We start from the raw sequence: 23,853 nt of genomic DNA, 5'->3' as shown, positions 1-23,853 counted from the left end.
ATTGTCAGGGCGGGCTTTATACGATGATGGACAGATAATCAACAGTAACGTAATGAACCACGTCACCAAAGAGCGCGTGTGTTGAAACTGTTTACAACGAAATGGCTGCCGCTGTAGAGTTCAGATGTGTGGATTCTGACATTGAGTCTGTTCTAAAAGATATAGACAGAGCATTGATTTTTAAAGAGGAACAGAGAAACGCGAGCAAGGCATTTGTTGATGATGTTATTGTCGTCCTTCCTACGGGATTCGGCAAAAGTTGGTCGCAACTGAAATGGGTAACGTTATCACGGCGATGCAACTCGGCGTGCACGACGAGATGGATATAATTAGCGATCGTTGCCAGCTTCTTTTTGGAAGCCCGGATTCGTGGTTGCTGAATAAGTGGGGGGACATGCAAGGCTCCGATATTTTTCAAGCAAACGTAATGGGTATTGTCGTGGATGAAGTTCACCTAACGTACAAATGGTAAGAGATAGTCTTACTGTATGACTTAGTAAATACTTAATGTTGTGATATAAACGAAATGTTGTAAACATAGTAGGTGTTGATGTACATTCGCTAACTCAGACTTAGTATAATCACAATGTTAGTGTCATTGTAGCGAAATAACTAGCAGCAGTTCGGTTAGGCTGCAAAGACGTAATTTCAACATACATCACACACTCCGTTGCTCTGATTGGTCGTAGGTCTATCCAATTGAGTGCAGAGGCATTTTTCGGTTGAGACACGCCTCATAATTATAGCTCAATGGAGCGGTATCAGACTCAAATTCTGACTAGAATTGAGTATGACAACGTCAGGCTAGAAGCCTAATAAAGGTTTTAGAAAGCTCACACAGATTGAAGGTAAAAGTGACCGGAATTCACAGATTTGTTTTATCCAAGCATTGTGGCCTATAGTATGTAACCCAGAGGTTTGTGGTTGGATTCCCACAGCTGGAAGTGATTGATTGTTGGGATGTTGCAGTGATAGTTGCCATGTGCGTGTGTGTATGTGTGTTTGTGTGTGTTCATGACTCCAATGGATGGATTCACTGTTCAGTGGATGGGTTAAATGCAGAGACAATAATGTCTCTCTTACTTTTTCTTTTATTGGCTGGATATCATTTGCAATTAAATGCTGACGTCTATGCAACATTTTTCCATTTAGAAAATATTAGCTCTCTGTGCGACATCTGGAACTTTTCATATCATGTGCATTATGGGTAGTATGAGCTCACAGTGAGTCTGCAGTGTGGTTATAATTTTAGATCACTGTGACCCACACATTGTGACAACATTATGAGGATCTTGTGAGCTCATTGTGACTTCACTGAGAGATCAAATTGTTGACTGGGAAGGGAGGATCTGCATTCAACTTTTTTAATACAGAGGATATGTGCCAGTATAATTACACACAAATTCAGTGTAAGTGCATGAAAATACAAAATCACTCCAAAATTAGATTAATACCCCTTTCCACAACAATTATAATCACCTAATTTCAGTTGGACATTTTTTTAGCTCAATTCATAGAGCAAACCACAATTTCACAGTGTAATAGCACAAAACTATGTTATAAATGCTTGGATATTGCAAGAGAACACAAATATTATAAACCTTATTTCCAGTGATAAGTGACCTTAATGTTAGCAGTGGTTTTAACATGAAGTAACATGGGAGCTCCAATCATGTGAGCAGGGATTTAACTGTATCAAATGATACTTAAACTGTCCAATAATCAGTTCATCATCCATCACTGACAGATATGCTTATCATTCGACTACTATATGTTGAGAACATGTTCCGTTTCATGTTTTAATCTCGTTGAAGAAACATTCATGCGCAGTCTACAGACGAAGACTATTATGTGTTTTTTATATTATGTGTATATAAAATACGGGAAAAGCGCATCATGGTGTTGTGCCAAAAAATGTATCCTGTCAAATTATGACTCATCCATTCACCAATCCACACTATACGCCCTGCAGGGACGTGGTGTGTGGTGTGTACACTTCATTATGATTCTGCTACTAAAGTTTTATTAAATGTATTTAGATTAAATAACATTTACAGCTTTTTATACAATACACTTATAATGTGTAAGAAAATAGTTTTTTTTGTGTGTGTATTTGTTGCAGGTGTCGCCCAGATCTTCTCAGAGCTAAGAATTGTCTTATTTGAGAATAAATATGCTGGAGGAAACATCATTCTGAACAGAGAGGAGTTTGACTTGAAGAGATCTGCTCAGTGTGTGAAGAGAGAAGCAGACAAGCACATCACTGTGATTGAAGCTCCTGGATGGTGGAGAAATAAACCAGAAGAAAAAAGCACTGAGTTACAGAAACAAGAGATTTTACTCAGTGTGCTTATGTGTCTTCCAGGACCATACATTGTTCTTCTGCTTATACGTGTGGACACTAAATTTACAATGTACAATAGAAAAGTATTTCAGGGTTATATTGATCTTCTGGGTGAGAGAGTCTGGAGTCACACTATAGCGCTCTTTACTTTTGGAGACTTTCTAGGAGACACAACTATAGAGAAACACATTGAGAGTGAAGGTGAGGATCTCCAGTGGCTGGTGGAGAAATGTGGGAACAGAGATCTGCTGGAGAAAATAGAGGAGACAATGACAGTAAACAATGGCTGCCATTTTGTAATAAACCATACAGTTTTAGAAATGATAAAAGGATTTTGGAGAAAGCAAAAGGAACAGAAAGAAAAATGCAGAAGGAGGAGGCTAAAGAAACACCCAGAGATGATCCGTTTAGAGATGAGTGAGTAAACATTGCAGTGTTGATAAATTTCAAATAATTTATGAAAATGTAAAATACCTGTTACAAACAATTGCTATAATATACTATTAATAATAAATAAAAAACAAACAAACACAAAGCCCCATCAGCTGCTGTGTGTAGAGGTGTTTGGTGGATTCTTACACTACCAAAAACCTAAAAAAAAAAAGGATAAAGCAGTTTCATACCTAAACAATCCTGATATTCTTCATAGAGTTTAACCCCTTCCATAAGTCATAGGCTATTATAAAATTATATAATCCATATAATGCAGAATATATATTTTAATTTTGTTTTGTCTGAGTAAACAAACATTATTGTTTAATGTCATATAAAGGGAATTTTTCTGGCATAATTAAACAAACAAATCCAGCATGTTGCAGACAAAATCAATCTCCTTTGCAAAGGGAATATTCTACTTGCAAACAAACAGAAAACGCTTTGCAAATACAAAAGGCAATTTGAGAGAAAATGCAAAGGTGTAACAAATACCGTAATTCCTCAAATAAAGACCGGGGCCTTTATTTACCTAAACTGCCGATTGTAACAGGCTTTTATTTGAAGCAGGCTTTTATTAGAGACAGGCCTTTATTTCAAATTCCATCAAATTCCAAATAATTGTTTTAAATTAGCGTTAAATTAAAAGCGATTTTGGTTGTTGAAAAGTCTGTCACTAGCATTAAATGAGACCCATCCAAATTAGCTACTGCCATCTATTGCCAGCTGTGCATTATGATGCACTTGAATGCATTTAGGAGATAACACCGCGCTCACATTATCCAAACCATGCCCCAGCGCGATCGTCCCTCCTCCCTACTCCATGCACGCACTCACACTGTACTTTTATCAAGTATAGTGTGAGTGCCCGGGCGCGCTTTCGTCATTAGAATGCATTTGGTTTGAGCAAAGCAGGAGGTAAAGCACTCTCTTAACACTGGAACCCATCGTAATGTTAAGTCTGTGTTTTTATTCAGAGTCGTATGAAGCCCTCTCACATGCCTATGATATCGCTTAGTTGATCTGTCGCGTGTGCACTGTAGATATTCACTAGCCCTGCTGCGCGCACTAAAAGGTTTTAGCAAAGGCAGATGAAGGTGAGTGCTCGTGCAGTTGACGTCTCTCCTTTTGTAACGCGCTCACACTGTGCCTAAAGCTAGTAAGCTCTCACTCATTTTCCCCGGCCTTAATTTGAGACTGGCCTTTATTTGTCCGCGATGACCACGCCCCTGGCCACTATCAGAGGCCCGGCGTTTATTTGAATACCGGCTTTTATTTGAGGAATTACGGTATGTACTGTGTTTTGCAGCAGAGATTCTCCCAGCTTAATTTTCTCACAAATGTCAAACATAAACCTCCATTTACCTGAATAAAATAATTTTTACTTTGAAAATGATGCGCAAACATAGCCTTAGAACGTCCTCGAGAATGCGCAGGACATTGCAGAGAGAGAGAGAGAGAGAGAGAGAGAGAGAGAGAGATTGAAAGACATCAGGTACACAGGTCTGGGAAGCTAGAATACAATAAACGTGTAAAGGATACACGTATATAGCCATGGCACTCATCTCATTATATGCTCATTTAAACTAGGTATATAGTTTAATAAAATAATGTATGTTATCAGGAATACATCAATTACAACCTTACTATAGTGATTGTATTTACTAGCTGCTGACCTCATATTATTTTTGCTTCAAAAGTGCATAACTCACCTGTAAAAATAATTAAATAATTCCATAAATGTTTCTTAGTTATAAAAAAGCTTTTTATTTTATTAACTTTTTGTTATTGCACTTTAATTGTAAAGATGTTTCTACAATGAAAAACAAATAGTTTGAGATTTATATTTCCTTGTCCTTTTTGAACTATACTAGAAACCTCTCCCTGCTGTAAAAAAGTAACCTTTACTCTGAGTGAAATGACTGACTTTTTACTTTTAGTTTAGTAGATTTTTAGACCAGTAACTTTACTTTAACTTAAGTAAAATATTATTAAAGTAACTTTACTTTTACTTAAGTAGAATATTTTATTATCTTTCCAACTCTGCATTCATGTGTATTAAAATAAAATTTGTGTCCGTTCATAGAGAAAGAGAAACGTTTTCTATCTGTACACATTTCCTTGCAAGTAGGGCTGTAGCTATCGATTCTTTTTATAATCGAGTAATCTAGCACTAAATCGATCGATTAATCGAGTAATCGGATAATTTTTTTTAAATAACCAAAAGTAATAATGCACAACGAAAATTATGTGGCTGTAAAATGATCAAGCATTTGGCTTTTATTTCTAAACAAAACAGAGGTATTGACATTTGGCTTTTATTTCTAAAAAAACCCAGAGGTATTGATTCCAACTCCAACATTTCGCTCCAAAACTAAGGCTATTTATTGCTATTTGTGCTCGTGCACGCATGCTGTGCATGAGGAAGAGTGACACCCCAGTCAGACCAGTTGCTTCACTGGAGTTTGGTATGGCAGAAATACATGCATTCATTTTCAATAGAACGCTGCATTTGGCTTGCATCACTTGCATTGTGGTGCATTTTACGTGAAGCATCCGTTCGAAAAATCGCGTCACAACATCACATCCCGGTGTATACAGTGAATGCAGCTGAAATTATTGTTGGCTACTTAAAAGTTTAAGCATATGTGATGCATTGCCGCGATTGATCTGAATGGCGTTTGAGAGAGAGACGAGGGTGCGTGCGTGTGAAGGGGTGGAACGTGAATACGTTTACTACTTAAAAACATCAAAGCTAAACATCATATCTAGTCAAACCACATCACGGCATTGCTACAAATACAGTATGGGATTAAAATCAGCGAACATCAAAGTATAGGCTTAGGCTATGTTACCTTGTTTCAGCGACGCTTTGGTGAAACAGCAGTGGATGTTTTCGGTTCAGATGCTGAATGTAATGTAATGATAAGAATGTAATGATCCCAAACTTTAGACATTCTTTGCCGTTTATGGACATCTTTACTCTCCGCCATCCCGCCAAATAAATTCAAAATGTATCACGCGCTATGGTGAGCTTCCTGAACATTGAACAACGGTCCGTGTGAATCAGATTGCTGCCCGCATAGTGCGTGTCATAGGAATTTAACGAGGCTTCGAGGCAGAATTTTTGCCTCAAGGAATTTTTGTAATCGAGTAAATAGAGTAACGTGATGAATCGTTTCAGCCCTACTTGCAAGTACAATTTTGCCTGTATTATTGGTGTCCCCTTCAAAAATTGTTCTTGAAAAATGTTATGATTATTGTCCACCCCCCAACATTTAGACGGAATTTTCGTTCTTGGCTGCATAACACATATTTGTTACACCTCTGCATTTTCTCTCCAATTGCCTTTTGTATTTGCAAAGCATTTTCTGTTGAGTTCGAGTTTTCCCTTTGCAAAGCAGATTGAGTTCCCTTTCAATACGGTTCACTTCGCATGGTGTCAGTTAGCTGACGGTATGGGGGAAACTCCTGTTTACTCCGCGATTGAAGCCTATTGGTTAACATCTGTAAAATTTACAGACCTATGGCGTTCGAGTCAGCGAAGGGGGCGGGACTATGCCCTATAATAGTCCAGAAATGAGCGCCAGAACTCATTCGAATTCTCCTTCAGCGCGAACCTCTCGCTGCTCCGAAGAAGAAGAAACCTTACTCGCCGTCGACGCAAGCCCTGCAGCGGAATCCACGCCTAGCATCTTCCCCTGCCGCTTTCCGGCTGAGAACCGAAGATAGCCTTCGCTTGCCGTGGTAAGAGCCCTGTGCAGAGGACACATAAGAGGTCTCCCCTGCGGCTGTCCGGTAAGATCAATATTTTAATATAAAACTATAAGCTAAAAGAGCAGGCGCTGTTGTAATAGCGTCTGGCACAGCGGCTCGAGTGAGCCTCTCTGCCCCTATGAATTTCCTCCGAGCGCGTCACCGGTCTGGGACCTCCCACATCGAGACCGCTCTTAGAGTTAGGCTTATTAGAGTTAGCACCCGGTCTTACGGATTCCTTGCCTCTCGCGCAACCATCTAGTGTTTGGCGATCACAGAGCTTCACGCCCCTCCCCTCCTGGAGCGGCGCGATCTCATTCGTCTGCTCGATAGGGCGCATATGCCATTATTGGAGCACTAGAACACTTATTATAGAGCCTAACCGGCCTGGGTCTGTCTCACTCCGGCAGAGCTCACAATGTTTATTTGCCCTGTCATTTCTCTCTGGCTTAGACGGAATCAGAGGCAGAACGAATTTGTTTGATAATATGCTGAGGCCCGAACATCTCCCTTTATTCAGTCCCGTCCTATATCAGTGTGCTGAATATTGGTACATCTCTTATATACCCCGGTTCTTCTGCCCTTTAAATCAACTGCAATACCGCGTGCATCACGGCAGTCTTCTTCTCTGTACTGATGGGTTAAGTCTGACATCAAACCACACAGACAAACTGTTCTGCTCTGTGAGCCGCTCTGGCCACCGCCTGAATGGCCAGCTCTGATCTCACTCGCAGCATAGCTGCATCAGCAGCAGAGAACAGACTGTCTGCGAGAAAAAGGGTTAAGTCGCGCCTCGGCTGGACTGCCCTGATATATTTTTATGTGCTCTGTTTATCCAGAAACATTCACATATAATACTGTCGGTTATGCGACCTCACTGTAGTGGCAAACGGTATTGAATTTCTCTCTAAGAGCAATTCCCGTGCTTACTATACCTTAGTGTGAATTGATACCCCACGGCTGTACGTTGTCTCTAAACACTTTTTTGCCTTACGTTTTCTCGCTGAAATTCACTTGCATCCCACCTCAGTTTTCCGCTACGGTACTGACAGTGCAAGAGAGCACGGTCTTACGGCTGTTATTTTCTCTTCCTAGAGAGACGGCAGCCTCAGACCTTTTCACGGCTCCAAGCGTTTTGAATCGCGCCCTCTCCGGACGGCCACTCAAAAGGCTTACAGCCAAGCGGTTTATGACGTTTTATGACCAAGACGCTCACACCTCCGCTCCGCTCCAATATTTAGAGAAATTAAGGGTAATATCGACCTCCAAGTGAGTTTGCTACCCAACACAATGAGTTTAATTTTATAACGCTCGGAAGTGAGTTCGTACTGTACATGCAGTTCATTTAAGAGGGTGATTTTAGCACTACAGCACTCTCGACCGCGTTATCCGTGATTAATGCGGTCGATAAAACTACGGTGGTTTCATTTTCACCGAGCCAGGCTGAGATCTCGCCCCCTGTACAAGCTGACGAGTCATCTCCTTTATAAGCTCATTGCATCGTCTTTATAAGCTATGTTCAATCAGAGTGATACACATCTCGTGCTTTAACCACCACGGTGCAGACTGCTTTATGACACGATAACATGAGCATCTAGGACCCCTTTCACGAGGCGTCCTTATGCAAAGTCTGTTCTGTCCCTGTCCGGCGAAAAGTCTACAAACCCCGCGAAATGTGGTGTTGAACACTTTTCTCCTCTATTTAATCCTCTATTTAAATCTCAAGCCTGTCATTTCTCAGATGCGGACGGTGCCTGAGGCGCAGCGCTCTGGAACTGTCCAAGGTCCTGAATGACAGATACATCTGACATACATCAGACGATCAGCTGTTTGTCTGCTTCACAGATCTCTCAATAGCGCACCTGTCAACACAGGTTATCTATGGATCGTTGAAGTTATCACATCCCTTAACAAATAATGCTTACTTGTGGTTAAACCTACTCCATGTTTGGATACCTATGGCAAAGTCTTAGAGGTTTTTCATTTTTGACTTTGTGACACGGCCGGCTGGTCCTCGACATCCACGTTGTCAATTTTACAGCTTCGACATCCCTTCCTTGTGCCCTACTGGGGTTTGTTGCATTAAAGGTGCCCCTTAAGCTCACCTGTATGCTATAAGATTTCGGTATACACTAAAGGTGCGCTTGGAGAAGCTCACCTGTATACACGGCTGTGTTATTCATTTGTGACACATGCACACTATTGTTGTTCATCTGTGTACGTTCACGGTGCGTTGGGTACCCAACGTTACATTCATCAATCATATCTTTACACATTCACGGCGCGTTCTGTGCACTGATTTATCTATATGCATTCACGGTGCACTGTGGGGTTCACATGCGTGCACACAATTTATTATCAGGACACATGACGGCGCGCTTGAGAATCTTGCCAGCCTGTGCATTATAACACTCTTCATCTATATGCATTCACGATGTACTCAAGTGTTCACCTGTGCCCGCGCAATTTATTGTCAGTACACATTTACGGCGCACTTGGAAAGCTCACCGACCTGTGCACTATAATATTACCTATATGCATCCCCGATGCGCTCGAGGGCTCACCTGGGTTCACACTATTGTGGTATCTGTATAATCCCACGCTACGAACCGTTCTGCCGCATATTATAGTCATATCAGCCGTTCGTGAGCTTCGCAGATCACTCACTAAGGATGCCTGTTGCTAACAGTGGCTATTTAGATGGATCGTTGAAGCCATCGCACTGGCTCACGCCCCCTCTATGAGCTATGTCCTATATGTTAGAGCCCACTCTGCGCGAGTTTGGCTTCATCATGGACTTGGTCTACAGGGGTATCTATTTTTGATATCTGCAACGCGGCCAGCTGGTCTTCGCCGTCTACGTTTGTCAGATTGTAGTAGCTTAGACGTCCCTGCCCTACGAGCGCTGGTTCTCTTGGCTTAATCATGCAAGCTCATGCGTTTTATGCAGAGGTGGGTAGTAACGAATTACATTTACTTCGTTACATTTACTTGAGTAAATTTTTTGGGTAACTAGTACTTTTAGAGTAAATTTAAGGATGGGTACTTTTTACTCTTACTCAAGTACATTTCTAGTGAAAAAACTGTACTTTTACTTCGCTACATTTGGCGGCGTTACTGCGCTACTTTCAAATGGTAATAATTAATGAATATATATATATATATATATATATATATATATATATATATATATATATATATATATATTTTTTTTTTTACTTTTATAGGGCGTGTTTAAAAGTTTCGCGAGACAGGCTGCGTCACCCTTTAGGGCGCGCGACCGCGCGGTCACCCTTTAGGGCACGCGACCACGCAGTCACCCTTTAGCGCGCGCGACCACGCGTAGATGATAGGAGAAGCAGATGAGGGCGCGTGTGCGTTGTGCAAGATATCGGAGGCAGATCATGCGTGGCTTCAAATTCGGTCTATGTTTTCACTCCAAGAGGTCAAAAAGAATAGTTTCATAATTCGATGCATGCTTTGTTCAATAAACGAGCTGACATCTCAGCGTACAGGAATTCAAGATCCAACCTGAAGTAAGTGTCAGTAATGTCTATTTGAACACTATTATGTGACACACTGTCCGAGGTTTTTTTTGCCATATGCACTCTTGTGCAAGCGATGACAAAACCTAGTGTAAGTTAAACCATACAAACAGCACGTTCACATCTGCACATTTCCATATAATTTTCCCACAACTAAAACAACAGCACCGTATGCGTGTTAACATTTTATATGGTGCTTACACTTTCGCTTTAAAGCTTGGAATATGCCGGATATAGGGCCACACGCAGTGTCTCTCCGGTAAGGCACTTCAGTCCGTTGTGTATGCATGGCGTGATGGGATTACGTTCCTCCATAGCGTCAGCTAACTGACGCAATGCGAAGTGAACCGTATTGAAAGGGAAAGCTTAGGTTACTCACGTAACCCCGGTTCCCTGAAATAACGGGAATGAGCATTGCGTAGCTGGCTGTGCTACAAACGCCTACACAGCGAGCTTCATTGGGCTACGTGCTTCAGTCGAATGCATATGAGTTCTGGCGCTCGTTTCTGGACTATTATAGGGCATAGTCCCGCCCCCTACACGGGCTCGAACGTCATAGGTCTGTACATTTTACAGACGTTAACCAATATGTTTCAATCGCGGAGTAAACAGGAGTTTCCCCCATAGCGTCAGCTAACTGACGCAATGCTCGTTCCAGTTATTTCAGGGAACCAGGTTTACGTGAGTAACCTAAGCGTTTCTTTGCAACATGCTGGATTTGTTTGAATATGGTACACAACTCACTCCGTAATGTCGCCTCTCTTTTGTTGTGCACAGATGATACTAAAGTGTGTTAAAAATGCTGCAGTTTATAATTTCTTTTTTTTTTTTTTAAGGTGGCTTCTCTTTTCCCGGATTTCCTGATCCAAACCGAAGAAGAACCCTAAAAAAAAAACGTGAGAAATCTGTCATGAATGAAATAGCAAACATCAAAATACAACCCCAAAACAGAAAAAGTTGGGACACTGTAGAAATTGTGAGTAAAAAATTAATGGAATAATTTACAAATCTCATAAACTTATATTTTATTCACAGTAGAATATAGATAACATATCAAATGTTGAAAGTAAGATATTTTGAAATGTCATGCCAAATATTGGCTCATTTTGGATTTCATGAGAGCTACACATTCCAAAAAAAGTTGGGACAGATAGCATTAAGAGGCCAGAAAATGTAAATGTACATATAAGGAACAGTTGAAGGACCAATTTGCAACTTATTAGGTCATTTGGCAACATGATTGGGTATAAAAAAAGCCTCTCAGAGTGGCAGTGTTTCTCAGAAGTCAAGATGGGCAGAGAATCACCAATTCCCCCAAAGCTGCAGCGAAAAATTGTTTTCTGAGTTTCTCAGAGAAAAATTGCAAAGAGTTTGAAGTTATCATCATCTACAGTGCATAATATCATCCAAAGATTCAGAGAAGCCGCAACAATCTCTGTGCGTATGGGTCATGGCCGGAAAACCATACTGGATGCCTGTGATCTTCGGCTCTTAGACGGCACCGCATCACATACAGGAATGCTACTGTAATGGAAATCATAACATGGGCTCTGGAATACTTCCAGAAAACATTGTCAGTGAACACAATCCACCGTGTCATTCGCTGTTGCCAGCTAAAACTCTGTAGGTCTAAAAAGAAGCCATATCTAAACATGATCCAGAAGCACAGGCGTTTTCCTTGGGCAAGGATCATTTAAAATGGACTGTGGCAAAGTGAAAAACTGTTCTGTGGTCCAACGAATCAAAATTTGAAGTTCTTTTTGAAAAACTGGGCCGCCATTTCATCCGGACTAAAGAGGACAATGACAACCCAAATTGTTATTAGCGCTCAGTTCAGAAGCCTGCATCTCTGATGGTTTGGGGTTGCATGAGTGCGTGTGGCAGGGGCAGCTTACACATCTGGAAAGGCACCATCAATGCTGAAAGGTTTATCCAAGTTCTAGATACATATGATCCCATTCAGACGTCGTCTCTTTCAGGGAAGACCTTGCATTTTCCAACATGACAATGCCAGACCACATAGTGCGGTAACACTTTATTTTGATAGTCCACTTTAGACATTTTACTAATTATAAGTAACTTTGCAACTACTTATCAACTACCAATCTTTAGAGAATTAGTAGACTGTCTGCTTAATATCTACTAACACTTTATTGTGATGATATCTCAACTGACATTCAACTGTCTATAAGTATCTTTGCAGGTGCATGTCAACTTATTCCACTAACCCAAACCTCTTCCCTAACCCCAACCCTTACAGTCTACTAATACACTAATGACAGTTATTTGACGTATAGTTGCAAATAATTGAAAGTTAGTTGACAAGTAGTTGCAAAGTTATTTATAGTTAGTAGAATGTCTAAAGTGGACTATCAAAATAAAGTGTAACCCATAGTGCATCAATTACAACATCAAGACTGCATAGAAGAAGGATTCGGGTACTGAAACGGCCAGCCTGCAGTCCAGATCTGTCACCCATAGAAAACATTTGCCGCATCATAAAGAGGAAGATGCGACAAAGAAGACCTAAGACAGTTGAACAACTAGAAGCGTGTTTTAGATAAGAATGGGATAACATTTCTATTCCTAAACATTGGTCCTCCCCCAGCTGTTCCTTATATGTACATTTAACTTTTCCGGCCTCTTATTGCTACCTGTCCCAACTTTTTTGGAATGTGTAACTCTCATGAAATCCAAAATGAGCCAAATTTGGCATGACATTTCAAAATGTATCACTTTCAACATTTGATTTGTTATCTATATTCTATTGTGAATAAAATATAAGTTTATGAGATGTGTAAATTATTCCATTCCTTTTTTACTCACAATTTCTACAGTGTCCCAACTTTTTCTGTTTTGGGGTTGTATTTGTTTAAATGTTATTACTGCTTTTAGATGCAATTTAATTTAATTTACACCTGCCAGTGTAAACTTTCTAGAGTAAAACTAGAATGCAGGATAGTAAATTCACTTTATGATATGAACACTTATTACAGCTGTATTGCAATTATATAGTTATTGCACTACAATGATTATGGAACTTTCTTCAGAATTATTACCAATTAGAATGGCAAAAAAAGAAATTGTCAATTTTCGCAATTTTCACGAACACTCTCCTACCACAGGTCAGACAAACAGATAGTTGTTGCTAAACCTTCACTGTTGTTTATGCCAATGATCCTTTGTATTGTTGGTTGGCACCCTAAGGCCCTGTCCCAAATGGCACACTCCAGACTTGTGGACTTCCTCAGAATCCACACTTTGATGATATAACGTATTGCAGACTTTAGGGACCCTTGACACGAGTCCATGAGTTTCACGCCGGAAATATGAAGAGAAGTTGCCCATCAGTGTGAACCTCTCCCATCCGTCGTCTGATTGCTCTTTTGCAAGGACTTCTGGGTAGATAAAGTGCTCATCAGCATCCCCTTTGCACCCTTGAGACCGCATCAAGGGTGCAAAGGGGATGCTGATGAGCACACTTCGGAGCGTAAAAATGACAGATGGGACACCCTACGCTACGGGCTCGTAGACTAAGCGAGCATGCGCAATTTAAGGCAACGAGACCGAAAGTCCACATGAAGTGCGCCATTTGGGACAGGGCCAATATCAAACAGTAACAGAATGCTTAGCAAAGTGCTATGGGGCAGTGCGAGTTCACAGCTGCACTTAATCATAAATAATGGACCATCATCAAGCACCAGGACTATCGGTTTAATATGTGTTTTTTTTTATTTCTAACAGGTGACAATCTAAATTTCTCAGAGTTAAGGGTTGTGTTCATGGGGTACAAAGGAGCTGGTAAGAGTTCAGCAATAAAGTGTTTTAAGAGAGAAATAGAAGACAAGCACATCACTGTGATTGAAGCTCCTGGATGGAAGAGGAAAACATGTGTAGAGCAGATCTCTGAGATACTAAAACAAGAGATTTTACTCAGTGTGTCTTTGTCTCCTCACATTGTTTTTCTGGTTATACGTTTGGACACTAAATTTACAGAGCAAGATAGAAGAGTATTGAAAGGATATATAAATCTTCTCACTGAGAGAGTCTGGAGTCACACTATAGTGCTCTTCACTTTTGGAGACTTTCTAGGAGACACAACTATAGAGCAACACATTGAGAGTGAAGGTGAGGATCTCCAGTGGCTGGTGGAGAAATGTGGGAACAGATATCATCTTCTCAACAATAACAACAGAAGTGATGAGACTCAGATCAAAGATCTGCTGGAGAAGATAGAGGAAACAGTGACAGAAAACAACGGCTGGCATTTTGAAATGGACAGACACATTTTACAGCAGATGAAGGAGAGAAGGAGAGAAGAAGAAGAGAGGGCAGAAGAACGAATAAAGATGATGAAGAAAAAGAGAGAGATGATCAGATCACAGATGAGTGAGTAAACATCACAGTGCTTCTATAAACACTTCAGAGAATAATTAATGACAATGTAAAAATGTAAAAAAGAATATGAAATTATATGTAATGAATATGAATGAATCTGTGTAATAATGGCCTAATGTTTAATCCCAGGTTTTCAGGTGTTGTGATTTCACACTATAAATTTGTAAACCCTGGGCTCAGGGCATGACATTAAAGCAACACCAAAGAGTTTTTTTACCTTAAAATAACGTTTCCAAAAAAGTTTCAGTCGTTCATCCACTTAAAACAGGGTGAACGGCACTTTCACATTCGCTTTGCAGCCCTCTATCGGCCAAAACCGCACTAAAGAAGTTTCCAACGGTCGGGTCGCGGCCCTGTAATTCGAGTGAAAACTACAAAAACTTGCTTTACGGCAGTGGAGCATCCTGCAGGCTGTGGGTGGAGCATACTCGGCAGGTACATATAAAATAATGCAGCTTTTCAATTGTCATCATGGCGGAGCCTGCAAAGAAAAGGAAGGGTTTCATTTTGGAGGAGGCGAAGAAAAGAAAACGGGAGCACAATAGAGAAAGTGAACTCGAACTAGAGTGAACATAGGGCGGGCTTATACTCATTGGCAAAAGCTGAAGGAGGCTAGGAGTTGCAAGACTGATGTTCCTTTGAATATCCACCTATTTTTACCCACTGAAATTTCAATCCCCCTGGTTCATTGCTTTACTAAGGCCATAGAGTGGCGGTGCACATGCGTGCGAGGGCCCTTCCATCACTGCTTGCAGTTTTAATTAGGGGCCGAGCACACCGGGGTGTGAGGACCCTATTGTTTTTGCTCGGTTTATTATTAGGGCCCGAGCACCGAGGAGCAGGCCAGAATGGCCTGCACCGAAAGGTGCGAAGCCCTATTGTTTTTGCTCTGATTATTATTTTAAGGGCCCGAGCACCGAGGAGAGGCCAGAATGGCCTGCACCGAAAGGTAAGAAGCCCTATTGTTTTTGCTCGGATTTATTATTAGGGCCCGAGCACCGAGGAGCAGGCCAGAATGGCCTGCACCGAAAGGTGCGAAGCCCTATTGTTTTTGCTCAGATTTATTAGGGCCCGAGCACCAAGGAGCAGGCCAAAATGGCCTGCAACGAAAGGTGCGAAGCCCTATTGGTTTTGCTCTGATTTATTAGGGCCCGAGCACCGAGGAGCAGGCCAGAATGGCCTGCACCGAAAGGTGCGAAGCCCTATTGTTTTTGCTCGGATTATTAGGGCCCGAGCAACGAGGAGCAGGCCAGAATGGCCTGCACCAAAAGGTGCGAAGCCCTATTGTTTTTGCTCGGATTATTATTAGGGCCCGAGCACACCGGGGTGTGAGGACCCTATTGTTTTTGCTCGGTTTATTAGGGCTCGAGCACCGAGGAGTAGGCCAGAATGGCCTGCACCGTAGGTGCGAAGCCCTATTGTTTTTGCTCGGATTTATTATTTTTATTATTAGGGCTCGAGCATCGAGGAGCAGGCCAGAATGGCCTGCACCGTAGGTGCGAAGCCCTATTGTTTTTGCTCGGATTTATTATTTAGGGCCCGAGCACCGAGGAGCAGGCCAGAATGGCCTGCACCGTAGGTGCGAAGCCCTATTGTTTTTGCTCGGATTTATTATTTAGGGCCCGAGCACCGAGGAGCAGGCCAGAATGGCCTGCACCGAAAGGTGCGAAGCCCTATTGTTTTTGCTCAGATTTATTAGGGCCCGAGCACCGAGGAGCAGGCCAAAATGGCCTGCAACGAAAGGTGCGAAGCCCTATTGGTTTTGCTCAGATTTATTAGGGCCCGAGCACCGAGGAGCAGGCCAAAATGGCCTGCAACGAAAGGTGCGAAGCCCTATTGTTTTTGCTCGGATTTATTATTAGGGCCCGAGCACCGAGGAGCAGGCCAGAATGGCCTGCACCGAAAGGTGCGAAGCCCTATTGTTTTTGCTCAGATTTATTAGGGCCCGAGCACCGAGGAGCAGGCCAAAATGGCCTGCAACGAAAGGTGCGAAGCCCTATTGGTTTTGCTCTGATTTATTAGGGCCCGAGCACCGAGGAGCAGGCCAGAATGGCCTGCACCGTAGGTGCGAAGCCCTATTGTTTTTGCTCGGATTTATTATTTAGGGCCCGAGCACCAAGGAGCAGGCCAGAATGGCCTGCACCGAAAGGTGCAAAGCCCTATTGTTTTTGCTCGGATTTATTATTAGGGCCCGAGCACCGAGGAGCAGGCCAGAATGGCCTGCACCGAATGGTGCGAAGCCCTATTGTTTTTGCTCGGATTTATTATATTTATTTATTTATTTTTATTTTTTTTTTACGTTTCGGGCCAATTTGGGGGCCTTAACATACTCAAAAACTCTTGAAAATTGGCAGAGATGTCAGAGTCGTCGGCCATTAGGACCCGGCAAAGGCTGGAACTTGGGCGTGGCAAGGGGGCTCTGTAGCGCCCCCTGTAATGCAAAAACAAACATTGGGGCACAGATCGGGCAAAAATTTACACACATGTACGAGAGTTGGTACGCATATAGATCTCATCGACCCAAACAACTTTTGCACTCTAACATTTAAGCTCCGCCCAACAGGAAGTCGGCTATTTTGGATTGTTTAAAAAATGCATGCGTTGAACTTTTAAATACTCCTCCTAGAGGATTCATGGGATTGACACCAAACGTGGTGAACATGATGTCGAGACATTGGACTTGCTAAATTGCGAAGGGATTTTTCATATCTCGAACGGTTGAGGAAAAAATTGAGGGACGATCTCGACTTGATTTGTTAAGAAAGAAAGAAAAACATAAAAAAAGATTTTCTGTGGTTTTTACTACAAAATATACAAAAAAATCGGAACACATTAAGAAAATAATTAACAAACATTGGCATATTTTAAAAACTGATAGAAGGCTTGAGTCTTTTCAGGATCCCCCGCTCACGGTGTTCAAGCGCGGACGTAATTTGAAAGATCATCTGGTGAGATCATATTTGTCTCCTCCACCTGTCACAACACAAATGACATTAACACCAATTCCTGAAGGTAACTACCGATGTGGTTCTTGTAGTCAATGCAGCTACACTTACCGCTGTACTTCATTTAAACATCCGCATACTGGGACACCGATTTCTATTAAAGGGATTATAAGTTGTAAAACCAAAGCAGTTATCTACCTCATAACATGTCCTTGCGGCAGTGGCGAAGCTACGGGTGGGCCTGGCCGGGCCTGGGCCCGCCCACTTTGAGTTGTGGCCCATCCAATCAGAAGGCCATTTTCCAGACAAATGTGTAAATAATTTAACAAAAATAAATAATAGTACTACGAATAGACGTCTTATCACACTATAATTTCATATATGTAATAAAATTATAAATATAATTAAAATATAAAATATAAGAGCAAGTTTGCATGTTCAAGCAGTTTCGCAGTTTTTTTACCCTATTGGTGCACACGCTTGTCAACATGAAACGTTGAATATGATTCGTCAGTCATTGTTAGTTCCGCCTACGCGCGATTGAACTGAATTTGAAAATAGCAAGTCGCAAATCATCGCGTTTAACAGGCTTTCCATGATGACATCTGCTGCTGTCTGTTTACATTTGGAGACAGAGACTATACATCGCTCATGGAAATGTTGGATTACTGAGGACATCTTTTCAAACGTCGTCAAAATGAAACGAGCACTTATTACTTTGATAAGACGTCATGCTGTGTCAAAGACTGTTCTTCACCACATACTGTATAAAAAACATAATTACGTTACGCTCATCGATGATAAATGCTCGTCTGAGAAATGTATTTCTGCTTTTCTTTGCGCGAAGGGACATATTATGATCAAAGATATTGGACTTTGTTATTATGATCGAGACTTTCTCCGTCTTTAACCAGAAGCCCCTTCTCAGACTAATACAGTAGGACATCTAAAGGTGAGTTCAGACATTTTCGTAATGTTTACAGTGGTGTCAATACTATTTACAGTTTATAGTCAGGAGTATTACTCCAGTCAACTATTTAAGGGGGCAGACTCTGTGTTGTGTCATAGGCTGTATGATTTACTGTTGTTGGAATAAAATGTACACTTAAATGACAACACATGCAATTTTGTATTGCGCCATGTTGTTTGATGGCCATTTTCTCATTAAATAACAATCTCTCAAACGAGTTCTTTAGTAAAATCAAATCACTAACGTTACCTGTTGAATCTGTCGTATCCTATGACGATTTCACGTCATGCATTTTGCTGACGAGGAATGACAAATCATTGTTCGGAACTATGTTCACGTAACGTAAATAACGTAAAAACTAATTCCTTTACTAATTCAGTTTATATTGAGTTCTGTGTTTTCAAGTGGATTAATAATTTGGTGTGGCACTGCCCATAGAGTGTATAAAACAGGCACAGCCCTACTGTAGATAAGTTACTGTTGGTTATTTATAAGTTGTTTTATAATTTTGGCTTAGGTAGCGTGCACACCAACGTTTTTAAACGCGGCTGAAAACGCCTGGAGGACGCCAAATACCAGCTGTTTTTTCAGCCTATAGCGCTTTGGTTGCTGTGATACTTGAGCTGTGAGCCGGTTGGTTGTTGTGATATTTGTCCGCCCTTCGTCCACTGTGATTAAATGGCCGTTTGAGAACTTACATTGACGAGCTGAGCTTTTTCAATAAATGGACAGCTGCTGGCTGTTTTGAAAAACGCCATGCTTCCATTGGGAAAAAAACATACGCCCACCACAGGCGTAAAAACTTTGTTGTGCACGCCCCCAGTTTATGTACATTCGATGCTTTGCCCACCCTGTTTTATAAAGGCCCACCCACTTAAACATTTCTGGCTTCGCCACTGCCTTGCGGTAAATCTTATGTTGGCAAAACATCGCGTGAATTAAAAACACGTATTTCAGAGCATCGTAGTACAATCCGATGCAGAAATATGAATTATCCCTTAGCTGCTCATTTTGTTGAATTTAACCACTCTATTGCCTCCCTACGATATGTAGGAATTGAACGAGTTGCTTTACCGAGGAGAGGTGGTGATCTTGAATGTGTCCTGCTTAGACGGGAAGCATATTGGATACATACATTAAGAACTCTTGTCCCTTATGGTTTAAATGTTGACTTTGATTTGAGCTGTTTTTTATGAGTGTGCTTTGTATCTCATGGTTGGTGATGTTTGTATACTGTTGTTTTTCTTGTATTTACTCTTATCATGTATTTGTAATTGATTCTGTGGTTTTTAGCTTGATTAACTGATTGTTTCGAATTAAGAATAATTGTATGCACCTGTGTAGGGCTGTATTTAAGCTCGCCTTACCTTGAACGAACACATACCTTGACGAAGGCTATTTGCCGAAACGTTGGTTATAATAAAATTATTTTGCAAGTGAGTGTGCAGTCACTATTTTTTGCTATATATTTGGATATATTCTTTTTGACTTGCACCTCGGACGGAGTGCGGTTGTTTCATTTTTTGATTATTTGATACGTTCAACAAGCAGCACCCGACTTGTCCAAAATGTCCACACACGAGTCTATTTTGGGATCAGCTTCCAACTCAAGTGAGTTTTTTGAATATAGTCAAAGACAGCGTGAGGACATAATCACAACAGAATCACTGTTTGATACAACGGATCGATTGGATTCCGTAACACAGTCTGAGTTGTCCCACTTAGGAACGAGAAAAACTAAAACTCACTTACACATCGTTACCCTTAGTGATTACATCAGACAAGGGATTATTCCCCGAGGATTAAGATGGCAAAAGGAACCTATGTTGGGTAAACGCACTGAGGAATTTTGTGAACGATGGTGTGCTATCCTAAACAAATGTTCATTGGACTTGATGACTCTATTAGTGGACCAACTCAAGAAAGATTTTAACGAGATTGAGAAGGAATATGAAGAAAAGATGGAGTCGTTTCGAGCTACACTTTCTGAGGATTTATTATCTAACGTTATGCAAGAAAGTCAAGATCAACAACAGAAACTCACTCAACAACTGAAGGAATTAAAAATAAAGAAGTTCAACCGGGATAAAAGGGAGAAACAGGAAGGGAGAACTTACTTTTGGAGATCTTCAGGATCTAGTTCTGATCGGGGTAACAGACCTCCTAAAACAAGACGACCATACAGAATCCACACATCTGACTCCTCATCCGCTTGCTCATCAACCACTTCAGGTTCGAGTTTTTTATCGGACAATCGACGCAGACACAATCCAAAAAGACATCAAATAGAACAAGTTCGTCGCGGATTAGACGGGGCAAGAGGAACCGAAAATCGAGGTCCAGCGACCCGATCAAGGACAACGATCAGGAAATGACTGTTTTCAACCTTTCCAGTAAGATCTTGAATTCTTCTCATATTTCGGTTTTGAACAAGGGATTATCTTTTGTCCAGTGTTTTGAAGCAAAAGACTTTGATATTAAAATTGACTTGTACAAATTCTTTAGAAACATCAGGATTAAGGAATTTTTTAGTTCCCAATCTCATATGCAAGAATGTACAACTCCTACCCAAGATGAGAAAAGTGGAACTCCTTTTAAAGTAAAAAGTTCTTTTAATCCACCTGTTAATAGAAATCCATCAGTGGAAACTTACTGTCGATTGGTTGAACATGATGTTGAGATGTTATTTAGTGACATTAAAACATGTAGACGACATGACAACTTGTCTAAGGAGGAACGAGAGGCTCTGCTTGATTTAAAGACTGATAATACTATCATTATAAAAGCAGCGGATAAAGGAGGGGCGATTGTGATTCAGAATGTCAGTGATTATATAAGTGAATGTAAAAGACAGCTATCTGATTCAGATTTTTATGAAAAACTCCCAGAAGATCCGACGAGAATTTTTAAAGAGCAAATTCATGATGTTCTCGTGTCGATGTTACAATCTGCTGAGATTAATAAGAGAGAATTTGAATTCCTTAATATAGAAAATCCCATTATCTCTACATTCTACACCTTACCTAAAATACATAAACGTCTAGAATCACCACCAGGACGTCCAATTGTATCAGGTATTGGTTCATTGACTTCCTCTATCTCTACTTTTGTCGATTTCTTTTTAAGACCATTCTGTAACAAAATGCCCTCTTTTTTGAAGGATACTATGCATATGTTGTCTTACATAGATTCTATTAATCCAATACCCGAGGACATTTTACTGGTCTCATTTGATGTCCAATCTTTGTATACATGTATTCCACACAAAGAGGGTGTTGAGGCTATGGTCCACTTTATATCTGAACGTACTGATTCAATTCCTTCTAATGAATGTATTAAGACACTATCGGAAATTGTACTTTCCTATAATTATTTTATATTTCAGAATGACTTTTATATTCAAAAGAGAGGCGTGGCAATGGGTAGTACATTTGCACCCTCTTTTGCGAATCTCTATATGGCTCTCTTTGAGGAGAAATTTATTTACTCCAACCATGTGTTTTCTACCAATATATTGATTTGGAAGAGATATTTGGATGATTGTTTCTGTCTCTTTAAAGGTGATGCTACACAACTCCATTCCTTTTTTCAATATCTAAATGGCTGTTCAAAGTTTTTGACATTTACAATGGAGTTTGATGCTAATAAGGTTAGTTTTCTGGATTTGTGGATAATCAAAGAAGGCAACTATTTGTACACAGATCTTTACAGAAAACCTACAGCTCGTAACACTTTTTTGAGAGCTGATTCCTATCATTGTTTACCTTTAAAGAACAGCCTACCTTACAGCCAAATGTGTCGGATAAAGAGAATTTGCAGCAAACCAGACGATCTTAAAAGGAATTTTAACGTTTTAAAAGAATCCTTTCACTGTAGGGGCTATACTAAGAAGCAAATTCAAATAGCTGAGGAAAAAATTGAGGGACGATCTCGACTTGATTTGTTAAGAAAGAAAGAAAAACATCAAAAAAGATTTTCTGTGGTTTTTACTACAAAATATACTAAAAAATCGGAACACATTAAGAAAATAATTAACAAACATTGGCATATTTTAAAAACTGATAGAAGGCTTGCGTCTTTTCAGGATCCCCCGCTCACGGTGTTCAAGCGCGGACGTAATTTGAAAGATCATCTGGTGAGATCATATTTGTCTCCTCCACCTGTCACAACACAAATGACATTAACACCAATTCCTGAAGGTAACTACCGATGTGGTTCATGTAGTCAATGCAGCTACACTTACCGCTGTACTTCATTTAAACATCCGCATACTGGGACACCGATTCCTATTAAAGGGATTATAAGTTGTAAAACCAAAGCAGTTATCTACCTCATAACATGTCCTTGCGGTAAATCTTATGTTGGCAAAACATCGCTTGAATTAAAAACACGTATTTCAGAGCATCGTAGTACAATCCGATGCAGAAATATGAATTATCCCTTAGCTGCTCATTTTGTTGAATTTAACCACTCTATTGCCTCCCTACGATATGTAGGAATTGAACGAGTTGCTTTACCGAGGAGAGGTGGTGATCTTGAATGTGTCCTGCTTAGACGGGAAGCATATTGGATACATACATTAAGAACTCTTGTCCCTTATGGTTTAAATGTTGACTTTGATCTGAGCTGTTTTTTATGAGTGTGCTTTGTATCTCATGGTTGGTGATGTTTGTATACTGTTGTTTTTCTTGTATTTACTCTTATCATGTATTTGTAATTGATTCTGTGGTTTATAGCTTGATTAACTGATTGTTTCGAATTAAGAATAATTGTATGCACCTGTGTAGGGCTGTATTTAAGCTCGCCTTACCTTGAACGAACACATACCTTGACGAAGGCTATTTGCCGAAACGTTGGTTATAACAAAATTATTTTGCAAGTGAGTGTGCAGTCACTATTTTTTGCTATAAATCTCGAACGGTTCTGCCATGGCGAGGTGACAAATTTATGGCGACATCAGAGAAACAGGAAGTGTCTAATATCTAAAGCAAAAAATGTCTTATTATAATGACACGTGGGGTGTTTGTTCGTCTGAAGATTCCGATCGCATCGATGTGCCTATTGTGACTCCCAGGTATAGCGCCACCACCAGGCGCCAGGAAGTGTGTCAGTCACAAAGGTGGATTTTTTTGACAGTTCCATTCGATGTTCTTTTAAATACTCCTCCTAGGATTTTCATGCAATTGACACGAGAAGTGGTCAACATGATGCCAAGACATTGTAGATGATAAATTGCGAAGGGATTTTTGATATCTCAAACGCTGTTCCCATGGCAACGCGTCAAACTTTACTTTCATATTAAAGGCATATTTAAGCCTTTTTAGTTGAAACCGATGTTCTTTTGAATACTCCTTCTAGAATATTCATGCGATTGACACCAAAAGTGGTCAACATGATGCTGAGACATTGTAGATGATAAATTGCGAAGGGATTTTTGATATCTCGAACGCTGTTCCCATGACA

General features: G+C 40.6%; 1 protein-coding gene across 1 annotated transcript in view; it reads left to right on the top strand.

The window, feature by feature from the left end:
- The first annotated feature begins 1,931 nt into the window (after positions 1–1,931).
- Positions 1,932–23,853, top strand: part of LOC141281534 (GTPase IMAP family member 8-like) — a 71,249-nt gene continuing 49,327 nt past the window's right edge. Inside the window, exons 1-3 of the mRNA XM_073813409.1 lie at positions 1,932–1,986; positions 2,123–2,761; positions 13,822–14,466. Coding sequence (XP_073669510.1) covers positions 1,932–1,986; positions 2,123–2,761; positions 13,822–14,466 — 1,339 coding nt within the window. The remainder of the gene's footprint in view (positions 1,987–2,122; positions 2,762–13,821; positions 14,467–23,853) is intronic.

The sequence above is a fragment of the Paramisgurnus dabryanus genome, chromosome 23 (assembly GCF_030506205.2).
Source record: "Paramisgurnus dabryanus chromosome 23, PD_genome_1.1, whole genome shotgun sequence".
Lineage (NCBI taxonomy): Eukaryota > Metazoa > Chordata > Actinopteri > Cypriniformes > Cobitidae > Paramisgurnus > Paramisgurnus dabryanus.
The sequence above is the reverse complement of the archived record's forward strand: the minus strand, read 5'-3'. Positions and strand labels throughout refer to the sequence as shown.